The sequence below is a fragment of the Saccopteryx leptura genome, chromosome 4 (assembly GCF_036850995.1).
Source record: "Saccopteryx leptura isolate mSacLep1 chromosome 4, mSacLep1_pri_phased_curated, whole genome shotgun sequence".
Classification (NCBI taxonomy): domain Eukaryota; kingdom Metazoa; phylum Chordata; class Mammalia; order Chiroptera; family Emballonuridae; genus Saccopteryx; species Saccopteryx leptura.
The window spans coordinates 180,808,333-180,828,668 of NC_089506.1; the positions used below are offsets into that span (position 1 = coordinate 180,808,333).

The 20,336-nt window shown below is 40.6% G+C and overlaps 1 protein-coding gene across 1 annotated transcript in view; it reads left to right on the forward strand.

Moving 5' to 3' along the window:
• The first annotated feature begins 2,608 nt into the window (after window positions 1-2,608).
• The window catches only part of SNX2 (sorting nexin 2), a 68,911-nt gene continuing 51,183 nt past the window's right edge, over window positions 2,609-20,336 (forward strand). Inside the window, exon 1 of the mRNA XM_066382097.1 lies at window positions 2,609-2,767. Within this exon, the coding sequence (XP_066238194.1) occupies window positions 2,669-2,767 (99 nt within the window). The 5' untranslated portion in view covers window positions 2,609-2,668. The remainder of the gene's footprint in view (window positions 2,768-20,336) is intronic.

A 20,336-nucleotide genomic window follows, 5' to 3' on the forward strand; every position in this document is an offset into this window, starting at 1 on the left:
TGGGGGCGAGCAGCTGATTCTGACCTCCCACCGATCACTAGGACTAGCTGAGTCAGTGCTATGTCTGGCTTAAGCCTACTTCATGCTCTCCATTTCTGAGTTGGAGGAGACTTTCAGTCAAGGGTGGGAAAGTTATGGTTACCCAGAAAAAATTCTAAGTATACTACTGTGATGTGAGTGGATGCTTTAAAACAGAGACTGCTGATTCCCTACAATAGTTTCTATTTCTTCCGAATAAGGAACTCTTCATTTTTAAAAGCTAGAATAACAACTGCATTTCCTAGTCTTCCTGAGCCAGGGAGTCCTTATAACTAATGAGCTGATCAAAGGGATGTGGGCAGAAGGGGTTTGTGCAAATTCTGGACTGTGCCCTTCAAGGGAAGGAGATATCATTCCATTTCCCTTTTACTTCTTTTCTGCCCACTAAAATGTAGTTGTGGTTGTGAACCACTTCAGACCATGAGGAAGAGATTACATCCTAGGGATGACAGAAGAACATAAGGAACTTGTAATCCCTAGATGATCTCATAGAGCTTTTATGGCACTATATATATGTATATGAGGAATAATTAAACAATATTTTTAAAGCTACTTTTAATGTGGTTCTCTGTTTTAAGTAGCTGAACCTATATTTTAACTAATTCAGATGTCCAGTAAAAAAGATAAGCTACACATATAAATGACCAGAGCATAAGATAGAAAGTAGTAAGCAATAAACAAAGGCATGGGTAAAAGTTATGGGTACAAGGAAGAATCACCTCAACCCAGGCTGCGAGCTCTCAAAAGATCTTGAAGTTTCTGCTGTGTAACAGACCCCGGAATGTACACATGTGGTGGGCTGCAGGTCAGGGAATGTGCCTCCACAGCTCATTCTTCAGCAGTGGCTCTAGAAAACAATGGTGATGGTAGCAGGTTAGTGACAATTGACCCATGCATCAAACACACCCGGGAACATTGGAACCTATTGTACTCTCTTAAATTAGTCTTGTTTGGCTTGGTGCTTCTGGAAAATAATCATCACAGAGATTTTAAAATTTAGGGGTAGAAGAAATCTTAAGTAGAAAATCTTTCTGCTCCAATGTACTCCCCCCCCCAAAATGCCATAGGTTTGGGCATAGCCATTGGAACCCAGGATTCCCACCCCAGAGAGAGCTGACGATTTGTACTTTATTTGTAAAGAATCCCTGTGAAGCTTTTCTTTCTCCATCAAAATTATGTCAAGATGCTATTTGCATTGTCCCCTTTTATTTTTCAACAAACAGGCCCTGGCCGGTTGGCTCAGTGGTAGGGTGCTGACCCAGCATGTGGAAGTCCTAGGTTCAATTTTTTGTTAAAGCACACAGGAGGTGCGACCATCTGCTTCTCCTCCCCTTGCTCTCCCCTCCCACAGCCAAGGCTCAATTGATTCAAGCGCATGTGTTTGCCCTAGGCTCTGAGGATGGCTCTGTGGATACTCCTCCTCAGGTGCTAAAAATAGCTTGGTTGCCAGCATGGCCCCAGGTGGAGTTGCCTTGTGGATCCCAGTACGGTGCATGTGGGAGTCTGTCTCCCCTCCTTTCACTTAAAAAAAAGTAAAGAAAAAAAGAACTACTTTTCTACAAACATACATTGCATTGGCATAGTACCCTTTCAGAATACTTTCACTTATTTTCTCATTGAATCTTGACAATCTTGTCCAATGAGGTGAGTGGAGGGTTAAGTAACATTCCCATTTTACTGATAAGAAAACTGAAGTCTTCAGTTTCCTGACTGAAGACTTCACTGAAGTGACTTTCCCATGATGAAAAGCTAATAATTAGATGAGGAAATTGAGTATGATGCTCTTACCAATTATCCACTTATTTCTCTGTCATTTTTCCAGCCTTTCTTCTTACTCAGGAAAATACAGGCTTGGCAAAAGTAGGTTTACAGTTGTGAGTAGGTGAAACACAGTTTATTATGTTATTATTTATTAAGTACTGTATTACTTTACATACGAACAACTGTAAATTTACTTTTGCTAACCCTGGTAATGTGTGGCTCATGAGGAAACTGGAGTGAACTTAAGACGACAAATTATTCAGGGTCTTCTTGTTATCTAAAGCTGTATTAACCAGTAGGTAGTCTCTAACCACCTGTGGCTATTTAGATTTAAATTAATTAAAATTAAATTACTCAGTCTCCAATCACTCTAGTCATATGCCAAGGTCTCAGTGGTCACACATGGCCAGTGGCTACTTATTGGACCGCGCTGATGGAGAACCTTTCCATCACATCAGAAAGTTCTATTGGATACCCTGAGATGGCTCTTTTTCGTCAACCCTCAGGCTGAGTATAATCCAAGCGGTTCCCAAACTCTTCCACTTCTTAAAAGAGATTTTAAAACAGGTAACGCCAACAGAAATAATCGTGGGGCCTACTAATAAGAACGCGATATGGTAACAGAAGTCCCAGACGCTTCCACAAAAGTCAGCACAGCGAGTGGGCGGTGAAAACGCAGCCCAAACCCAGACGCCGAGGTGGGAAGAGGCAAACCCGCGGGGCTGAGCGCTGTCACGTGTCGGGGGCGGGGCCACGGGAGGCGGGCCGGCGAGGCGGGGAGCCTGGCGGCCGGCGCGCCAGCGAGCCCTGCGTGCTCACGTGACAGGTCCTCGAGGCCCCGCTCGCGCAGTCGTCTGGGCGAGCGAAGATGGCGGCGGAGAGGGAGCCTCCTCCTCTGGGGGACGGGAAGCCCACCGACTTTGAGGAGCAGGAGGACGGAGAGGACCTTTTCACCAGCACCCTGGAGGTGAGACCGCGTCACCGTGGGCGCTGCGTTCCGCCGCGCGTCTCACCTTTAGGTGCCTTTTTCCTGCCCCGACTTGGCCCTCCTCGCCCCCCGGGTTTGCAAGGACCTGGTCTGGACGCCACCTGTGACGCGGGCCCCACCTCGGGCACCTGTCAGTGGGCTGCAGCTGGCGGGCGGCTTAGGCCTTCCCAGACCTGCCGACGGACCGGGCTCTGCCCTCCTCCCTAGAGGGCCAGGGACCCGACGGAGCATCGCAGCGCCCTGCTCCCGTGCAGCTGGCCTTCCCGGGTGGCCCTTGCACCTCTTCCTCCAGACCAGGGAAGGGCTTGCCCTGGGTCCGAGTAAACGGCACCGCTGTCCCCGGCGACCTCTGCAGCCCTTTTGCAAGGGGCTGGCTTTTCCCTTCCCCGGGGACGGTGTGCCCCGAAAGATGAAGTGAGCGCCGAGTGACCCAGCCTCTGGGGCCGTGTGCGTGCACTTGGCCCCGTCGTGGCCCTTCATGGACGGCTGGTTTCCCCCAAGCTGGTGCCTCTTTGTCGAACGTAAAGTAGGTAAATGCATGTGACCGGTTTTGTTTGTCGTCCTTAGTTCCTAGATTTTTTTTTTTTTTTTTAAGGATCGTATTATTTGTAAAATATAAAGTTCAAGAGAAGGAGTATTCCAGGAAACTTTTTTTTTAAGTTACCAGGGGAGAAATAAAAATGGGTCCTCACTCCCTTTTCCTCTTTTCTCGCATGGTCAGCGATCTCTGAAACTGACTGTTCCTGTTTTTGTCAAAGGAAGCACCCTCTATGAGCTTCACTGTAGTGAAAGTCCTACACCCAGTTCACGTTTGTATTGCTTTACATTTGATGAGAGCACACACCCGTCATAGCCCAATTTAAGTGTGCATATGTGTATTAAAATGGAAGCAAATTTTCCAGAGGTTTGTCTGTTTACCTTCCTTTTAAACTGTGGGGTTTTTGTTTGTTTATTTTTAGGAGCTTTCTTGGCTTGTTCAGCGCTGGGCCAAATCGATTGGAGTTTACTGTAAAATATCTACAGTATGTCCATAAAGTCATGGTGCACTTTTGACCAGTCACAGGAAAGCAACAAAAGACGATAGAAATGTGAAATCTGCACCAAATAAAAGGAAAACCCTCCCAGTTTCTGTAGGATGATATGGTAGCATGTGCGCATGCGCAGATAATGAGGTAACACCGTGTATATAGCAGAGCAGCCCACGGCCATGGCAGTCGAGATGTGGGTGGTACAGAGGAATGTTCGGTGTGTTCTGTGGCTCACTAAATTCGAATCCGTGACCAAAGTGCAATGTGAATATCAGCGTGTTTATAACGAAGCGCCACCACATAGGAATAACATTACTCGGTGGGATAAGCAGTTGAAGGAAACCGGCAGTTTGGTGGAGAAACCGCGTTCTGGTAGGCCATCAGTCAGTGACGAGTCTGTAGAGGCTATACGGGATAGCTACCTAAGGAGCCCTAAAAAATCTGTGCGTGAGCCCACATCGAACTGCACTGAATAGGTATGAAACTGGGAGAGTTTTCCTTTTATTTGGTGCAGATTTCACATTTCTGTTGTCTTTTGTTGCTTTCCTATGACCGGTCAAAAGTGCACCATGACTTTACGGACACACAGTATTAACCTGAAATTGAGTTGCCTGAAACTGGGAACTTTCAGGAACAATTTCAGCACTGACTGACCATATTCTGCTAATTGTATTGCAGGTGCAGGTCAAACCCTACCTCCCCTCAGATATATGCTTTTTGAGGATACTGCCTTGATCATCCTCACAAAAATCTTGAACATTTACATTTAGTAAATGTTTTGTCAATCCGGCATTTTCTAAGAATTAGTAAAAGTGATCTTGCAAAGCAAATTACCTTTTGGGGTTGGCATCCTTTTAGTCCTTTATACATATTATACAGCTACTTTAACACGTATTGAAAGTTAATATCTACGTGTGATCCTAAGACCTATATTCCCTTTGAGTGTAACAAAGGTTTTCTGATAACTAGCAAAGATTGGGAGAAAGTTGACTGATCTAGTGTAAACTAGAATACCGTGAACACTAATCGTTCTGCTTAATTGACATCTTTTAGAGTTGAGTAAGAGGAATTATAATCTGTTTCCATTTGGGTGGACTTTTTGGTAAGGTATTTGACTTTTATCCAGTAACCGTCTGCAGAAGTTTGAGTATGAAGAAATTTATCTTTGTTAGTGCACTATAGAGTTGTAAATAAAGTTGGTTTTTATTGTTCATCTAAACCCCTTATTTCATAGACAGATTAAGGTTATAGATTTTGGCCCTGGCCAGTTGGCTCATGTGTTAGAACATCGGCCTGGCACATCGATATCCTGGTTTCCATTCCGGATCAGGGCATACAGAAGTGACCATCTGCTTCTCCACACACACCCCCCCCTCCCTCCCTCTCTCTCTTCATCTCCCGCGGTGGCTCATTTGGTTCGAGCACATGGGCCCCAGTGCTGAGGATGGCACTGTGGCGCCTCCACCTCAGGCGCTATAAATAGCTCCATTGCAACATGACCCCAGATGGGCAGAGCATTATTCCTAGATGGGGCTTGCTGGGTGGATCCTGGTTGGGGAGCTTGTGGGATTCTGTCTCTCTGTCTCCTCTCCTCTCACTTAGAAAACAAAATTTAGGGTAGTATAACTATGAGATTTATAAATTAAGATTTCTTTCTATTTTTTTTTCTTTTCAAACTATTTGAGAAAGGATATATAACTGTATTTCTTGGTATACCAAAATATATTTAAAGGGATGTCCTTTTAGTACTTCACTTTTCTTTTAAACAGTTCTTACCATACTTCATTGTGCAAGAGAAACCATAAGATACTTGTTTAAAATGCAGAGGCCTTAGTCTCACCGGAATCTGCATGTTTAATGAGTGAACTACCATCTCAGTCAAGATATAGAGTTACTTCCATCACCCCCCCCCCCAAAATTTTCTCTTGTAGATAACCCTTTCTTTTCCCAACCTCTGCCAATGACTAATTTTTTTTCTGCCTGTGGTTTTGTTTTTCCTGGAATGTCATATAAATGTAACCATACAATATGAAACTTTTTTTTTTTTAATTTACTGATTTTAGAGAGAGGGGAAGGGTGAGAGAGAAACAGAAACATCGATCTCTTCCTGTATGTGCCCCGACCAGGGATTGATCCCACCACTTTTTCATATTGGAACGATTCTTTAGCCAGGGCCAGTAGGAAACTTTTTGAGTCCAGGTTCTGAGATTTACCAATATTGTTGCATGTATCAATAGTTCATTTATGAATTTATTGGATGGCTATATCACAGTTTGTTATTGAAGGATATTTCTGTTGTTTCCAGTTCTGGCATTAATGAGTAAAGGCAATATAAACAATTTATGTACAGATTTTTGTATGAACACGGTTTTCATTTTTTGTGTGTAAATATTTAGAGGTAGGACTGCTGGGTTGTATGGTTAATATTATATATGTTTAACTTTGTAAGAAACTGCCAAACTTTCTCCCAAAAAGGTTCAATGGAGGTGAGATACAGGGAGGTGAAGTCATTTGCTTTTAGTCCCATGAGTTAATGGCTGTAATATAACTTGAGACTGTTCAGTAGGACAGTGTTTGAGAATTGATTATCTGTGGTTTCATTAAAAGAAATGCATGATGCTTCAAGAAAAACATATTACTGTATTTCCTAGTATCATAAAAGTTATTTTCATATCAAAATTCATTCCTAATCAGAGTCATGTTTTGTGTATACAAGTGGTCTCTTGTCTATCCTGGGAGATAGGTTCTAGAACCCCCCGCGATAGGCGAAAATCTGCGAAGTAGCAACCTTATTTTTATTTTATTATTTATATATTTTTAAGGCTTATAAACACTCCCCATACTCTTATAAACCTTTCCCACACTCTTATAAAGACTTCCTATGCTCTTAAAACACTTTCTACACTCTAGAAAGTGCTTATTTTACCGCAAAATAATCAAAATAATAAATATATAAAAGTACCTATATATTGCAAAATCCCGCAATGTAGTGAAAAATCCATGATACAAAATTAGATATATACAATTTAAAAATCTGCGATGTTGTGCGATCACGAAAAGTGAACCGTGTTATCACAAGGGATGACTGTATTATTGAGTGTTTGAACCCTGAAAGCTAGCCCCAAGGAACCTTGGATGAAACTGAGGATGTCTAGTGAACCGTGTTATCACAAGGGATGACTGTATTATTGAGTGTTTGGATCCTGAAAGCTGGCTCCAAGGAACCTTTGATGAAACTGAGGATGTCTAATTTTGTCTCTGGTCAGGTTCATTTATTTGATTTTTGAACTCTTATAAAATTATAAAAGATTCTAAGTATAAAAAAATATTCTAATTATAAAAGATTCTAAAAGAGGGAGAGAAAACTGCCTATTTTCCAGAGCAGCTGTTTCATTTTGCATTCCCGTCAGCAATGAAGGAGAATTCCAGTTCCACATCCTTGGCAGCACTTGTTAGTGTAGGTTTTTATTTTAGGCAGCAGTGAGATTGAGGCTTATACTGGCCCATAAGGAGATTGTTCAATTTTCAAGAATTTTATAAGCTGAATAGTAAATGTAGCCATTGTTAAAATTGGGGGGGGGGGGGAATAAAATAAAATAAAATTATATTAAAACAAAGGTAAATATTTTAAACTTGTCACTTCCTGATTCCTTTACTACATTTTACTGTTTTTTTGTGCTCTTGAGGTTATATGTCTGTTGTGTCTGTATAGTGGAAAGAATACACTTCCCCAGCTTCATAGTCTTGTGAGGAGTAGTCAGTCACAGCAGGCATGTTTATGCCACAGAAATTAGCAAAAGCTAAAAATCAGGGGCCTCTCACCTGACCAGGCAGTGGCGCAGTGAATAGAGTGTTGGACGGGGACACAGAGGACCCAGGTTCAAAACCCCGAGGTCCCCGGTTTGAGAGTGGGCTCATCCGGCTTAAGCGGAGTCTCACCAGCTTGAGTGAGGAGTCGCTGGCTTGAGCGTGGGATTGTAGACATGACCCCATGGTCTCTGGCTTGAGCCCAAGGTCTCTGGCTTGAGCTCAAGGTTGCTAATTTGACCAAGGGGTCACTTGCTGTGCTGTAGCCCCACCCCCATCCCCCTCAAGGCACATATGAGAAAGCAATCATTGAACAACTAAGGAGCTGCAACAAAGAATTGATACTTCTCATCTTTCTCCCTTCTTGTCTGTCCCTATCTGTCTCTCTCTCTGACTTTCTGTCTCTGTCAAAAAAATAAAATCAGGGGTTTCTCTCCCTAAGACCTGGTTGCTAAACGTTTACCAGCACACCACTGATTTTTTAACTATTCTAATAGGTACATAGTGTTATCTCATTGTGGTTTCAATATACAGTCTCTAATGATTAATAATGCTGAGTATCTTTTCATGTACATATTCACCATCTTAATATCTTTGGTGAAGCATCTTTTCACATCTTTTGCACAGTTTTAAAAATTGGGTGACTTTACTAAATTTTGAGAATTCTTTGAATAATCCAATACAAATCCTTTGGCAGATATTTTTTCTCCAGTTTATGGCTTGTCTTTTTATGCTATTAACAGTATTTTTCACAGAACAAAAGTTAGTTATTTTGGTGAAGTTAAAGTTACCACTTCTTTTTTATTGATAGTACTTTATATGTCACATATGAAATCCTTTGCTAACATTAATTCAATGTCATAAAGGTTTTGTTTGTTTTATTCCAAAAGTTTTATAGTTTTAGCTTTTATACATAGGCCTAAGATTCATTGAGTTACTTTTCCTGTGAGTTGATGTTTATTATTTTTACCTGTAGATATCTAGTTTCACCACCATTTATTTCTTGAGGGGTCATCATTAAGCTTTCTTTTTATGACTCAGAATATGTTCAATTATGTAAGGTATTATGTGTGCACTTGAGAGGAATATATAATCTGATGTTACATGGAATGTTGTATACATGTTAGGTCAAGTTGGTTGATAGTATTTTTCATTACACACAGCAATGTTTTTGAATTTCAGGTGCTTTATGCTAAGTTAGAGAAGATCTTAGAAAGTTTCTCCATTGGGTTGTCTTTGTATCTTTGTTAAAAATCAGTTGAGCATATATGTGTGGGTCTATTTCTGGTCACTGTTTTGTTCATTGATCTGTTTTTTGCCAGTGTTACGCTACCTTGATTCCTGGAACTGAGTATTGAAATCAGGTAGTGTGAATCCACTTTGTTCTTTTCAAAATCTTGTTGACTTATAGTTTTTTTACCTTTCCATATAATTTTGTAATCAATTTATTGGTTTCTACCATGGATTAGTTTAAGGAGAATTAACGGATTAACAATATTGTCTTTATGCCATAAGTATTCTCTTCCAAACCATTTAATACAGGGGTCCCCAAACTTTTTACACAGGGTACCAGTTCACTGTCCCTCAGACCATTGGAGGGCCAGACTATAAAAAAAAAAACTATGAACAAATCCCTATGTACACTGCACATATTTTATTTTTTTAGTTTCCACATTACATTTGAGTTTGTTTTTTTATAAATTTTTATTAATTTTAATGGGGTGACATCAATAAATCAGGGTACATATATTCAAAGAAAACATGTCCAGGTTATCTTGTCATTTAATTATGTTGCATACCCATCACCCAAAGTCACATATCTTATTTTAAAGTAAAAAAACAAAATGGGAACAAATACAATATTTGAAATAAAAAAATAAGTAAATTTAAACCAACAAACTGACCACTATTTTGATGGGAACTATGGGCCTGCTTTTGGCTAATGAGATGGTCAATGTGCTCCTCTCACTGACCACCAATGAAAGAGGTGCCCCTTCCGGAAGTGTGGCAGGGGGGCTGATAAATGGCCTTAGGGGGCCGCATGTGGCTCGCTGGCCGTAGTTTGGGGACCCCTGATTTAATAGGTCTTATTTGATTTTTTTCAACAGTGTTTATAGTTTTCTGCATATATATATATATAGATTGAGTACATGTTCTGTTAATTTATATCTAAGTATTTCATGGGTTTATTGTACTTCTATTTCTTTTTACATTTGCTCATTGGTAGTATATTAACCCTGTATCCTGCAAATGTACTAAACACTCATTCGTTTTAGTAGGTTTTGTTTTGTTTTGTTTTGTAGAGTCCTTGTTATTTTCTGTGTAGGTAATCATGTTGTATGTGATTAGAGCTTGCTTACTTTACTTGCTTGCTTTGCTTGCTTGTTTGCCTGCTTCCCTTTCTTCCCTTCTCCCCCCACCCCTCCCTTCCTCTTCCTTCTTTCCTTCTTTCCTATCTTTATGTCTTTCTAAAAATATTACTGCCGCCTGACCTGTGGTGGCGCAGTGGATAAAGCGTCAACCTGGAAATGCTGAGGTCGCCGGTTCGAAACCCTGGGCTTGCCTGGTCAAGGCACATATGGGAGTTGATGCTTCCAGCTCCTCCTCCCTGTCTCTCCTCTCTGTCTCTCTCTGTCTCTCTCTCTCTCCTCTCTAAAATGAATAAATAAAAAATATTACTGCCTTAATGCACTGGCTACAGCCACCAGTATTATATTGAATTGAAGCAGAGAGAATGGATATCCTTTTCCCTTTCATAGTTGTAGAAGGAAAATATTTATTCTTTATTCCTTAAATACGAAGTTATAGGTAAGGTTTTTGTTTTTGTTATTTTGTAGGTGACCTTCATCACGTTAAGGAAGTTTCTTCTATTCCTAGTTTTCTGAAATTTTTTATGTTTGAATGGATCTTGATTTTGGCAATGCTTTTTCTGCATCCAATAAGATAATCATATAATTTTCTTCTTTAGTTTTTTGATAAAGTAGGTTATACTATAGTGATATTCAAATGTTGAAATAATCTTGAATTTCTAGTATAAACCACCACAGTCATAATGTATTTATTTTTATATACAGTATGTCCATAAAGTCATGGTGCACTTTTGACCGTTTACAGGAAAGCAACAAAAGATGACAGAAATGTGAAATCAGCACCAAATAAAAGGAAAACTCCCAGTTTTATACCTATTCAGTGCAGTTAAATGTGGGCTCATGCACAGATTTTTTAGGGCTCCTTAGGTAGCTATCCCATATGGCCTCTACAGACTCGTCACTGACTGATGGCCTACCAGAACGGGATTTCTCCACCAAACTGCCGGTTTCCTTCAACTGCTTATCCCACTGAGTAATGTTATTCCTATATGGTGGCGCTTCGTTATAAACACGCCGATATGCACGTTGCACTTTGGTCACGGATTCGAATTTAGCGAGCCACAGAACACACTGAACATTCCTCTTTACCATCCACATCTCGACTGACATGGCCATGGGCTGCTCCGCTGTATACACGGTGTTACGTCGTCATTTGCGCTTGCGCACATACTGCCACATCATCCTACAGAAACTGGGAGGTTTTTTTTTTTGTTTGGTGCAGATTTCACATTTCTGTCGTCTTTTGCTGCTTTCCTGTGACCGGTCAAAAGTGCACCATGACTTTACGGACACACTGTATTATTGCATTCAGTTTGCTATATTTTGTTTTTAGGCTGTTGTGTCTGTATTCGTGACAGATATTTGTGTGTTTTACTTATAATGTGTTTGATTTTGGTATCAGAAGTGCTGGTGTCATTAAATGAAGTGGGTTGGTTTATTCCTTTTCTATATTTTTCAAAAGGTTGTATGAAATTAGTTTTATATTTTTCTTAAATGATAGAACTCTAGTGGTTTTGTTTGTTGGAAGACTTTTAACTACAAATTCAATATCTTTAATAGATAGAGGACTTCTTGGTGAACTTTGGTATAATATGTGTCTTTCAAAGAATTTGTCCATTAAAAATTGGGAAATTTATGGGCATCGATTTTTCATAATACTCCCTTACCATGTCAGTGTTGATGGGGTCTATCTATGGGTGATGCCTATCATTTGTCATTCCTGATATTGATAATTTATGTGTTTGCTTTATTATTTATTCTTTTATTTTAATCTTTCAAAAGGTTTATCATTTTCTTGGGATCTTTTCAAAGAATCAGCTTTAGGTTTACTGATATTTTTGTCTGTTTTTAATTTTGTTGATTTGTCCTTTATTTCCTTTCTTCTGCTTGCTTTGTGTTTAATTTATTCTTAACATTTTTTTAAGTTTTATTTATTTTTTTAGAGAAGAGAGAGAAAGAATGAGGGGGAGCTGGAAGCATCAACTCCTGTATGTGCCTTGACCAGGCAAGCCTAGGGTTTCGAACCAGTGACCTCAGCATTCCAGGTTGACACTCTATCCCAGTGGTAGTCAACCTGGTCCCTACCACCCACTAGTGGGTGTTCCAGCTTTCATGGTGGGTGGTAGCGGAACAACTAAAGTATAAATAAAAAGATACATTTAACTATAATAAATTGTTTTACAAAGATTTATTCTGCCAAACTTAGCGAAAATCCAACATAAAATACTCGGTAAGTAATTATTATTATATGCTTTAACTTGCTGTAACTCTGCTTTATAAATTTTATAAAGTAAAGTTACTTCCCTACTTTATAAATCACCATTACTGTGGAACCTGTGGGCGGTTAGAAAATTTTACTACTAACCGAGATATAAAAGTGGGCGGTAGGTATAAAACGGTTGACTACTCCTTCTATCCACTGCGCCACTATAGGTCAGGCACTATTGTTAACATTTTTTTTGTACTTCTCTGAAGTGAGAGCAGGGAGGCAGAGGGAAGGGACAGACTCCTGCATGTGCCCCACCGGGATCCACCTGGCAAGCCCACTAGGGGGTGATGCTCTGCCTGTCTGGGGCGTCACTCCGTTGGAACTGGAGCCATTCCAGTACTTGAGGTGGAGGCCATGGAGCCGTCCTCAGCGCCAGGGTCAACTTTGCTCCAATGGAGCCTTGGCTATGGGAGGGGAAGAGAGAGAGAAAGAGTGAGAGAGAGGAGGAGGAAGAGGAGAGAAGCAGATGGGAGTTCTCCTGTGTGCCCTGACCAGGAATTGAGCCTGAGACATCCGCACGCCAGGCCAATGCTCTACTGCTGAGCCAACCGGCCAGGGTCTTAACATTTCTTAAGATAGACTTCTAGATCATTGATTTGAGACCATTGTTTTAGTATTCATATTTAGCTACAAATTTCTCTAAAACCACTTTAGTTGCATCTCCCAAATTTGGTTCTATATTTTTCTTTTCATTAAATTTAAACTATGTTGTAGTTCTCTTGTGACTTTCTGTTTAACATATGGCTTTGTTAGAAGTATATTAACTTCCAAATTTGGGTAATTTTCTAGATAGCTTTCTGTTACTGATTTTTAGTTTATTTTGATTATGGTCAGAGAATGTTTTATGATTACAATACTTTTAAGTTTGTTAAGGTTTGTCTTGTCTTATAGTTCAGAATATAGTCTATTATAGTTCATATTCTGCATAGACGGGGGTCCTCAGGTTATGACACAGTTTCGTTTCTGTGACAGAGATGTAACCCTAATTTTGGTGTAAGTTGAAACACACCCTAGCCTAGCCATTTACCTATCCTAACACAGTTGTAAAATCATAATCTAGAACGTAAAAACACAACTAAGGCACAGAAAAAGGAAAAGAACATAAATATACTGTACTATATATTTTACTGTAATAACAAAAAAATGAGTATAAAAAAGTTCCTTGCCTTTATTCCTGTGGTTGGCTTGCACACTGGAAGGGACATTGCAAGGAGGGAGAGAGTGACCTATTGGGAGGGGGAAGCTGAGGAGGCAGGAGAACCTGCAGAAGGTGCTGGAGATACTGGGTCAGGTGAATCAAGATTGCCTAAGGAACATGCAGGAGATGCTGGAGATGAATCTGCTGTACTACAGGTGTTTCATCTTGAGAAACAGCTGATGTAGAGGGTACAGGATCTGTTGCAGGCCTCTCTACCTTCTTTAAAAAAATTGTTCCAGGCTAGTCTGGAAGGTTGATGGCTTCTCTTCCAAAATCTGCCTATAGCATTGCAAGGCATCTATAACAGTTCTATAGACCTTACTGAAATTACAGGTCCTCAGCCTGAAATTTTGCCAACCGTCCTCTACTGTAGAAAAACCTTCTGCCAAACCTTTGGTAGTAAATCTCTAGGGTTCTGGCATTTCTATCTCTTCCATTTCAATCAGCTGCTTCTCCAGCTGAATGAGGTCCTCAGCAGACAGCTCCTTCATGTGATGCCAGTAGCTCTCTGACATCCATCATGATGGCATTCTTTTTCTTCAAAGCACTACCATCTGAAGACTCTGACTTTCATTTAGGAGCCATGATAAGAGCCAAAAAATTGCCAAACAAATCAACACAAACAGAACACTTGTGCTTTTGACAGCCCAAAATGGCGTAGGTAAGCGTACTGGGGGATTCCAGCTCCCTCACTCATACACTGTGTTACTGTATATTCTTCCATCAGGCACAGCCAAACTAGTTTGCCCATCTAGTCCAAAAGCACGGTGCCTACAGGTAAGCCAAAACACTCACGTCTCAATTTTTTTAAGTTAAATGTTAGAACACTGAGGCCGCCAGTTAGAAACCCTGGGCTTGCCTGGTTAAAGTACATTTGGGAGTTGCTTCCTGCTCCTCCCCGTTTCTCTTTTTCTCCCCTCTCTAAGATGAAAGTAAAAAAATCTCTAAAACAGAAAAAAAAGTTTTTATGGGTGTGAGCATATCATAAATTCAAAATGTTTTATGTCGAGACTGTCGTAATTTGAGGACCCCCTGAATATATATAGTCTGATGTTATTGTTGGTTTGCTCGAAACTCTTGATTGGTAGTATTTTCCAGGTCTTTCTTTTTTTATTATCTAGTCTATCAGTTACTGAGGAAGAATGTTAAAGTCTCTAAGTATAGTTGTAGATTTTAAATATTTTACTTCTTTTAGTTCAGTTTTTCCTTCATGTATTTTTAAAGCTCTGCTGTTAGACACAGACATTTAACTTTGATACAATTTTTTTTTTTTTTTTTTTTTTTTTTTTTACAGAGAGAGAGAGGGATAGACAGGGAGAGAGAGAGACAGGAATGGAGAGAGATGAGAAGCATCAATCATTAGTTTTTCGTTGCACGTTGCAGCACCTTAGTTGTTCATTGATTGCTTTCTCATATGTGCCTTGACCGCAGGCCTTCAGCAGACCGAGTAACCCCTTGCTCAAGCCAGCAACCTTGGGCTCAAGCTGGTGAGCTTTTTGTTCAAACCAGATGAGTCTGTGTTCAAGCTAGCGACCTCAGGGTCTCGAACCTGAGTCTTCCGCATCCCAGTCCAATGCTCTATCCCCTGCGCCACCGCCTGGTCAGGCTGATACGATTTTTTGATAAATCAATCCTTTTATCATATGATGACCTTCTTTATTGCTGATGATACTCCTTACTACTTTATCTGATGTTAAGGTAACACTCCAACCCTTAAAATAGGTTATTTGTAGGCAGCACGTTGTTGTGTATTGTTTTTATATCCAGCCTGCCACATTTGTCTTCTAATTAGTATGTATAAACTACTGTATTTACATTAAATATAATCATTGGTATGATTGGATTAGATCTACCACTTTGTTTACTGTTTTTCTACTGTTTCCCCTTTCCTCCCTTTTTTTTGTATTACTTTAGTGTTTGTTAATATTCCAATTTAATTTACTGGCATTTTTACTTTTTTCTCACCTCCCTCCCTCCCTCCCTCCCTTCCTCCCTCCCTCCCTCTCTCTCCATCTCCCTCCTTCTCTCTCTTTCTCTGTGTGTGTATGTATATATGTGTATATATATACACACAATATATATATTTATTTATTTAAATAATCTATATATACTTAAATATATATTTAAAGTTATTACTCTAGGAATTACAATATATGCCTAAGCATTCACAGTCCATTTAAATTTAATATTGTATTTCTACAAATAGAATTCAGAGGCTTAGAACCATATAGGTCCATTTACCTCCCTTCTTTTATGTTATTTTGCAGCATTACTAGTAATAGCCAAGATATGGAATCGATATGTATGAATGGATAAAGAAGATGTAATACACACACACACACACACAGGAATATTATTCAGGACTAAGATAATGAAATCTTTCCATTTGTGACATCATGGTTGGACCTAGAGGGTAATTATGCTAAGTGAAATATGACAGAGAAAGACAAATAATATATAATCTCAGTTATACATGGACTCTTAAAAGCATAAGTGAATAAACAAAACAAAATAGAAACAATTCTATAGATATAGAAAACTAATGGTTGCCAAAGGTATTGGAACAAGGCCTCCCTCCCATCTTGCGTGGGAGTTTCTGGTTTTCCAATTTCAGAAACCACTGTGAACTCTTTACCTTCCTCTATGGAGTGAGTAGCGACAAGAGAAGCTATTGATGAAGCAAAGATGGCTCACTCAGCAGGAGAGCAGGGGCCTTGAGAAAGGACCTTTAAAACAAACAAACAAATGAACAAAAACAAAGGGGAGTAAAAGGGGAGTGAGAATTGAACAAAAAGTAGTTCAGCTGGATTTTAAGTGATTATAGTCAATGTAAATGGCTCTAGATAGTCCCCATATACTGTATCTCCTCAATAGAAGTTTTCTTGAACATCACAAATATACTTCAAAATTATATGCTTGTCATGTATTAAGTTGAACATAACATCAGTGCAGAAAAAAATGAAACCCCAAGAGAACATCTACAACTCTGGCCTGGTGATCCAGGTAAAGAAAACCTAGTGGTCTATAGAATAGGCAACAGAAATCCTGATTATTTTTCTCTCCCTTCTTTTACTGCTTTTCTACAAGGGTGGCCCTAGCTGAGCAAAAATGTGTGGCAGTACAGGTAGCTAAAACTCTTGAGAGAAGTATGTTTCTGGGAGAGTACCTTGGAAGAAAGATAAGTATCTCTTTCCCAAGCAAAGACCAGGTTTGTTTGAGATAATGTGTCTTCTGGAGAAAAAGAATAGCTAGGTTTGGCCTGGGACCATTAGCTCAGTGTTAGAGCTTTGGCTGGGCATGTGGATATCCCGGGTTCAATTCCTGGTCAGGGCACATAGGAGAATCGATCACCTGCTTCTCCACCCTCCTGCCCCCCCTTCTCTCCCTCCCCCCCTCTCTCTCCCCCTCCCTCCCTCCCTCCCCCCCTCTCCTTCCCACTCCCTCCCTTCCCCTTCCTCCCCCCCCCCCCCCACAGTCATGGCTTGTTTGGTTCAAGCACATCTGCCCTAGGTGCTGAAGATGGCTCCATGGAGCCGCTGCCTTAGGCACTAAAAATAGCTAGGTTGCGAGTAGGCTTCAGATGAGCAGAGGACGGGCCCCTAGATGAGGTTGCTGTGTAGATCCCAGTTGGAGTACATGTGGGAGTCTATCTCCCCTCCTCTCACTTGGAAAAGAGGGGTAAAAAAAAAAAGAATAGGCAGATTTATTGCCTATTACAAATGATTTGGGTGCCCTACCTAATGTTCCTCAGCTGTGACACAAACCAAAGCAGTGCAATATTGGCCCCGGGCCCTTCAATCTCATCACAGTGATAAGTGAGAGGCAAGGGAAATTGTCACAAATATGATACTCATGCTGCTGATTATACTTAAAAATTTTTTTTAAGTTTTTTATTTTAGTGACAGAAGGAGAGGAATACATCCCAACTGGGATCCACCCAGCAAGCCAACTAGGGGGTGATGCTCTGCCCATCTGGGGCCGTTGCTCCATTACTCAGTATCTGAGCCATTTTTTAACACCTGAGGGAGAGGCCACAGAGCCATCCTCAGCACCTTGGGCAGATGCACTTGAACCAATCAAACCATGGCTATAGGAGGGGGTGCAGAAAGAAAGGAGAGAAGGGAGAGGGGGAGGCGTGGTGAAGCAGATGGTTGCATCTGTGTGCCCTGAGCAGGAATCGAACTCAGGACATCCACATGCTGGGCAGATGCTCTACTACTGAGCCAACCAGCCAGGGTGATTATACTTTGAATAATACAGTCCTTTATGATATCTTCTTCCAGCAACCATAAAACAATTATTTTATTAGCTTACAAGGAGAGTGAAATTTCAAACCCTTTACATTTCTTGAAGGTAAGTAAACTTGAAGATAAGTCATTAGAAAATAATCCAGTCTGAAAAACAAGGGGAAAAAATGAAAAAAAAAATAACAATTTAGAGACCTGTGAGACAATATAAAAAAATCTTAACATTCATGTCATTGGAGTTTTGTGGGGGTTTTTTAAGGATTTTATTTACTGATTTTACAGAGGGGGGAGCGAGAAGTATCAACTCATAGCTGTTTCACTTTAGTTGTTCCTATGTGCTTGCTTGACCTATGTGCCTTGTCCCAGCAAGCCCCCGGTTTTGAACTGACACCCTCAGCCTTCCAGGTTGACACTATCTACCACACCACCACAGGCCTGGCCATACACTGGAGTCTTAACATTCAGGTCATTGGAGTGCAGAAAAAATATTTCAAGATGGCTAAAACCTTCCCAAATTAAGGCACTGAAAGCAGCTAAAGAAAAAAATTACAGTTAGGGAAACAATTAGAAGAACTGTATATTTCTCACCAGAAATCAGAATTAGTGTTTTTGTTTTCTTTGAGTAAATACCCCAAAGTGGAATTGCTGGGTCGTGTGGCAGATCTCTACTTTTTTGAAGACTCTCCATTCTGTTGTTCATAATGACTGCTCAAATTTACAAAATCGCTGACAATACACAAGGGTTCCCTTTTTACCACATCCTCACGAACACTTATTATTTGTTATTTAGTTATTTATTGAGTTACAGTAGTATCTTGAGATACGAATTTAATTTGTTCTGTAACTGAGCTCCTAAGTTAGTCAACTCATATATCAAACTGCAGATACTGAACCCGTGCGCCAGCGTGCCAACTAGTGACAGCTTCCCGAATCACGACTCTTATTGGAATTTCACTTGGATCTCGAACAAAAATACGGACCAAGTCGCAGCTCGTATCTTAAAAATTCGTATGTTGGTCTGTTTGTATCTCAGGATACGACTGTATTGATGATAGCCCTACTGACTGGTGCAAAGAGATATCGCATTGTGGTTCTATTTTATATTTTAGTTTGATGTATTCCCATTTGTTTATTATTTTATTTTTAGCGAGAGAGAGAAAGAGAGGGCCAGATAGGGACAGACAGACATGAAGGGAGAGAAATGTGAGAAGCATCAAGTCTTCATTGTGGCACCTTAGTTGTTCATTGATGGCTTTCTCATATGTGCCTTGACCTGGGAGCTCCAGCCAAGTCAGTGACCCCTTGCTCAAACCAGCAACCTTTGGGCTCAAGCCAAGGACCATAGGATCATGTCTATGATCCTACGCTCAAGCCAGTGACCGGTGCTTAAGCTGGATGAGTCCGTGCTCAAGCTGGTGACCTCAGGGTTTTGAATCTAGGTCCTCTGAGTCCCAGGCTGATGCTCTATCCACTGTGACACTGCCTGGTCAGGCTGTCGTTGTGGTTTTAATTTGCACTTCCCTTACTACTGATGTTGAACTTTTTTTTTTTTGCATTTTTCCGAAGCTGGAAACGGGGAGGCAGTCAGACAGACTCCTACATGCGCCCAACCGGGATCCACCCGGCATGCCCACCAGGGGACGATGCTCTGCCCATCTGGGGCATCACTCTGCTGCATCCAGAGCCATCCTAGCGCCTGAGGCAGAGACCACAGAGCCATCCTCAGCGCCCGGGCCATCTTTGCTCCAATGGAGCCTCGGCTGCGGGAGGGGAAGAGAGAGACAGAGAGGAAGGAGAGGGGGAGGGGTGGAGAAGCAGATGAGCGCTTCTCCTGTGTGCCCTGGCTGGGAATCGAACCCGGGACTCCTGCACACCAGGCTGATGCTCTACCACTGAACCAACCTGCCAGGGCCTGTTGAACATTTTTTCACATATCTTTTAGTCATGTCTATGTCCTCTAGGGAGAATTTTCTATTCAGGACCTCTGCCCATTTTTTAATTGAATTTTATGGTTATTTTGGAATGTAGATGTGTATGTTTTGAATATTAATATACCTTTATTTTGAATATTTTGAATATTGATACACCTTTATCAGATGAATCATTTATGAGTATCTTTTCTCATTCTGTAGGTTGTTGTCTTTTCATTTTGTTAATGATTTCCTTCACTGTGCACAAACTTTTTAGTTTGATGTATTCCCATTTGTTTATTTCTTTTTGTTTGCCTTGCTGGAAAAGATATATCCAAAAAGATACTTCTAAGAGCCATGTCAAAGGGTTTACTGCCAATGTTTTCCTTGAGGGGTTTTATGGTTTCAGGACTAAGATTTAACTCTTTAATTCATTTTGCCTGACCTGTGGTGGCGCAATGGATAAAGCTTCGACCTGGAACGCTGAGGTAGCCAGTTTGAAATTGTGGGCTGCTTTGGTCAAGGCACGTATAGGAGTTGATGCTTCTTGCTCCTCCTCCCTTTGTTTCTCTCTCTCTTTCTCTCTAAAATAAATCAAGTCTTAAAATTTTTTTAAATAAATTTTTCATTAATTTTGAATTTACTTTTGTGTATGGTGTAAGTGGTCTAGTTTTATTTTGTGTGTGTATATCCAGGGGAGGCAGAGAGACAGTCTCCCAC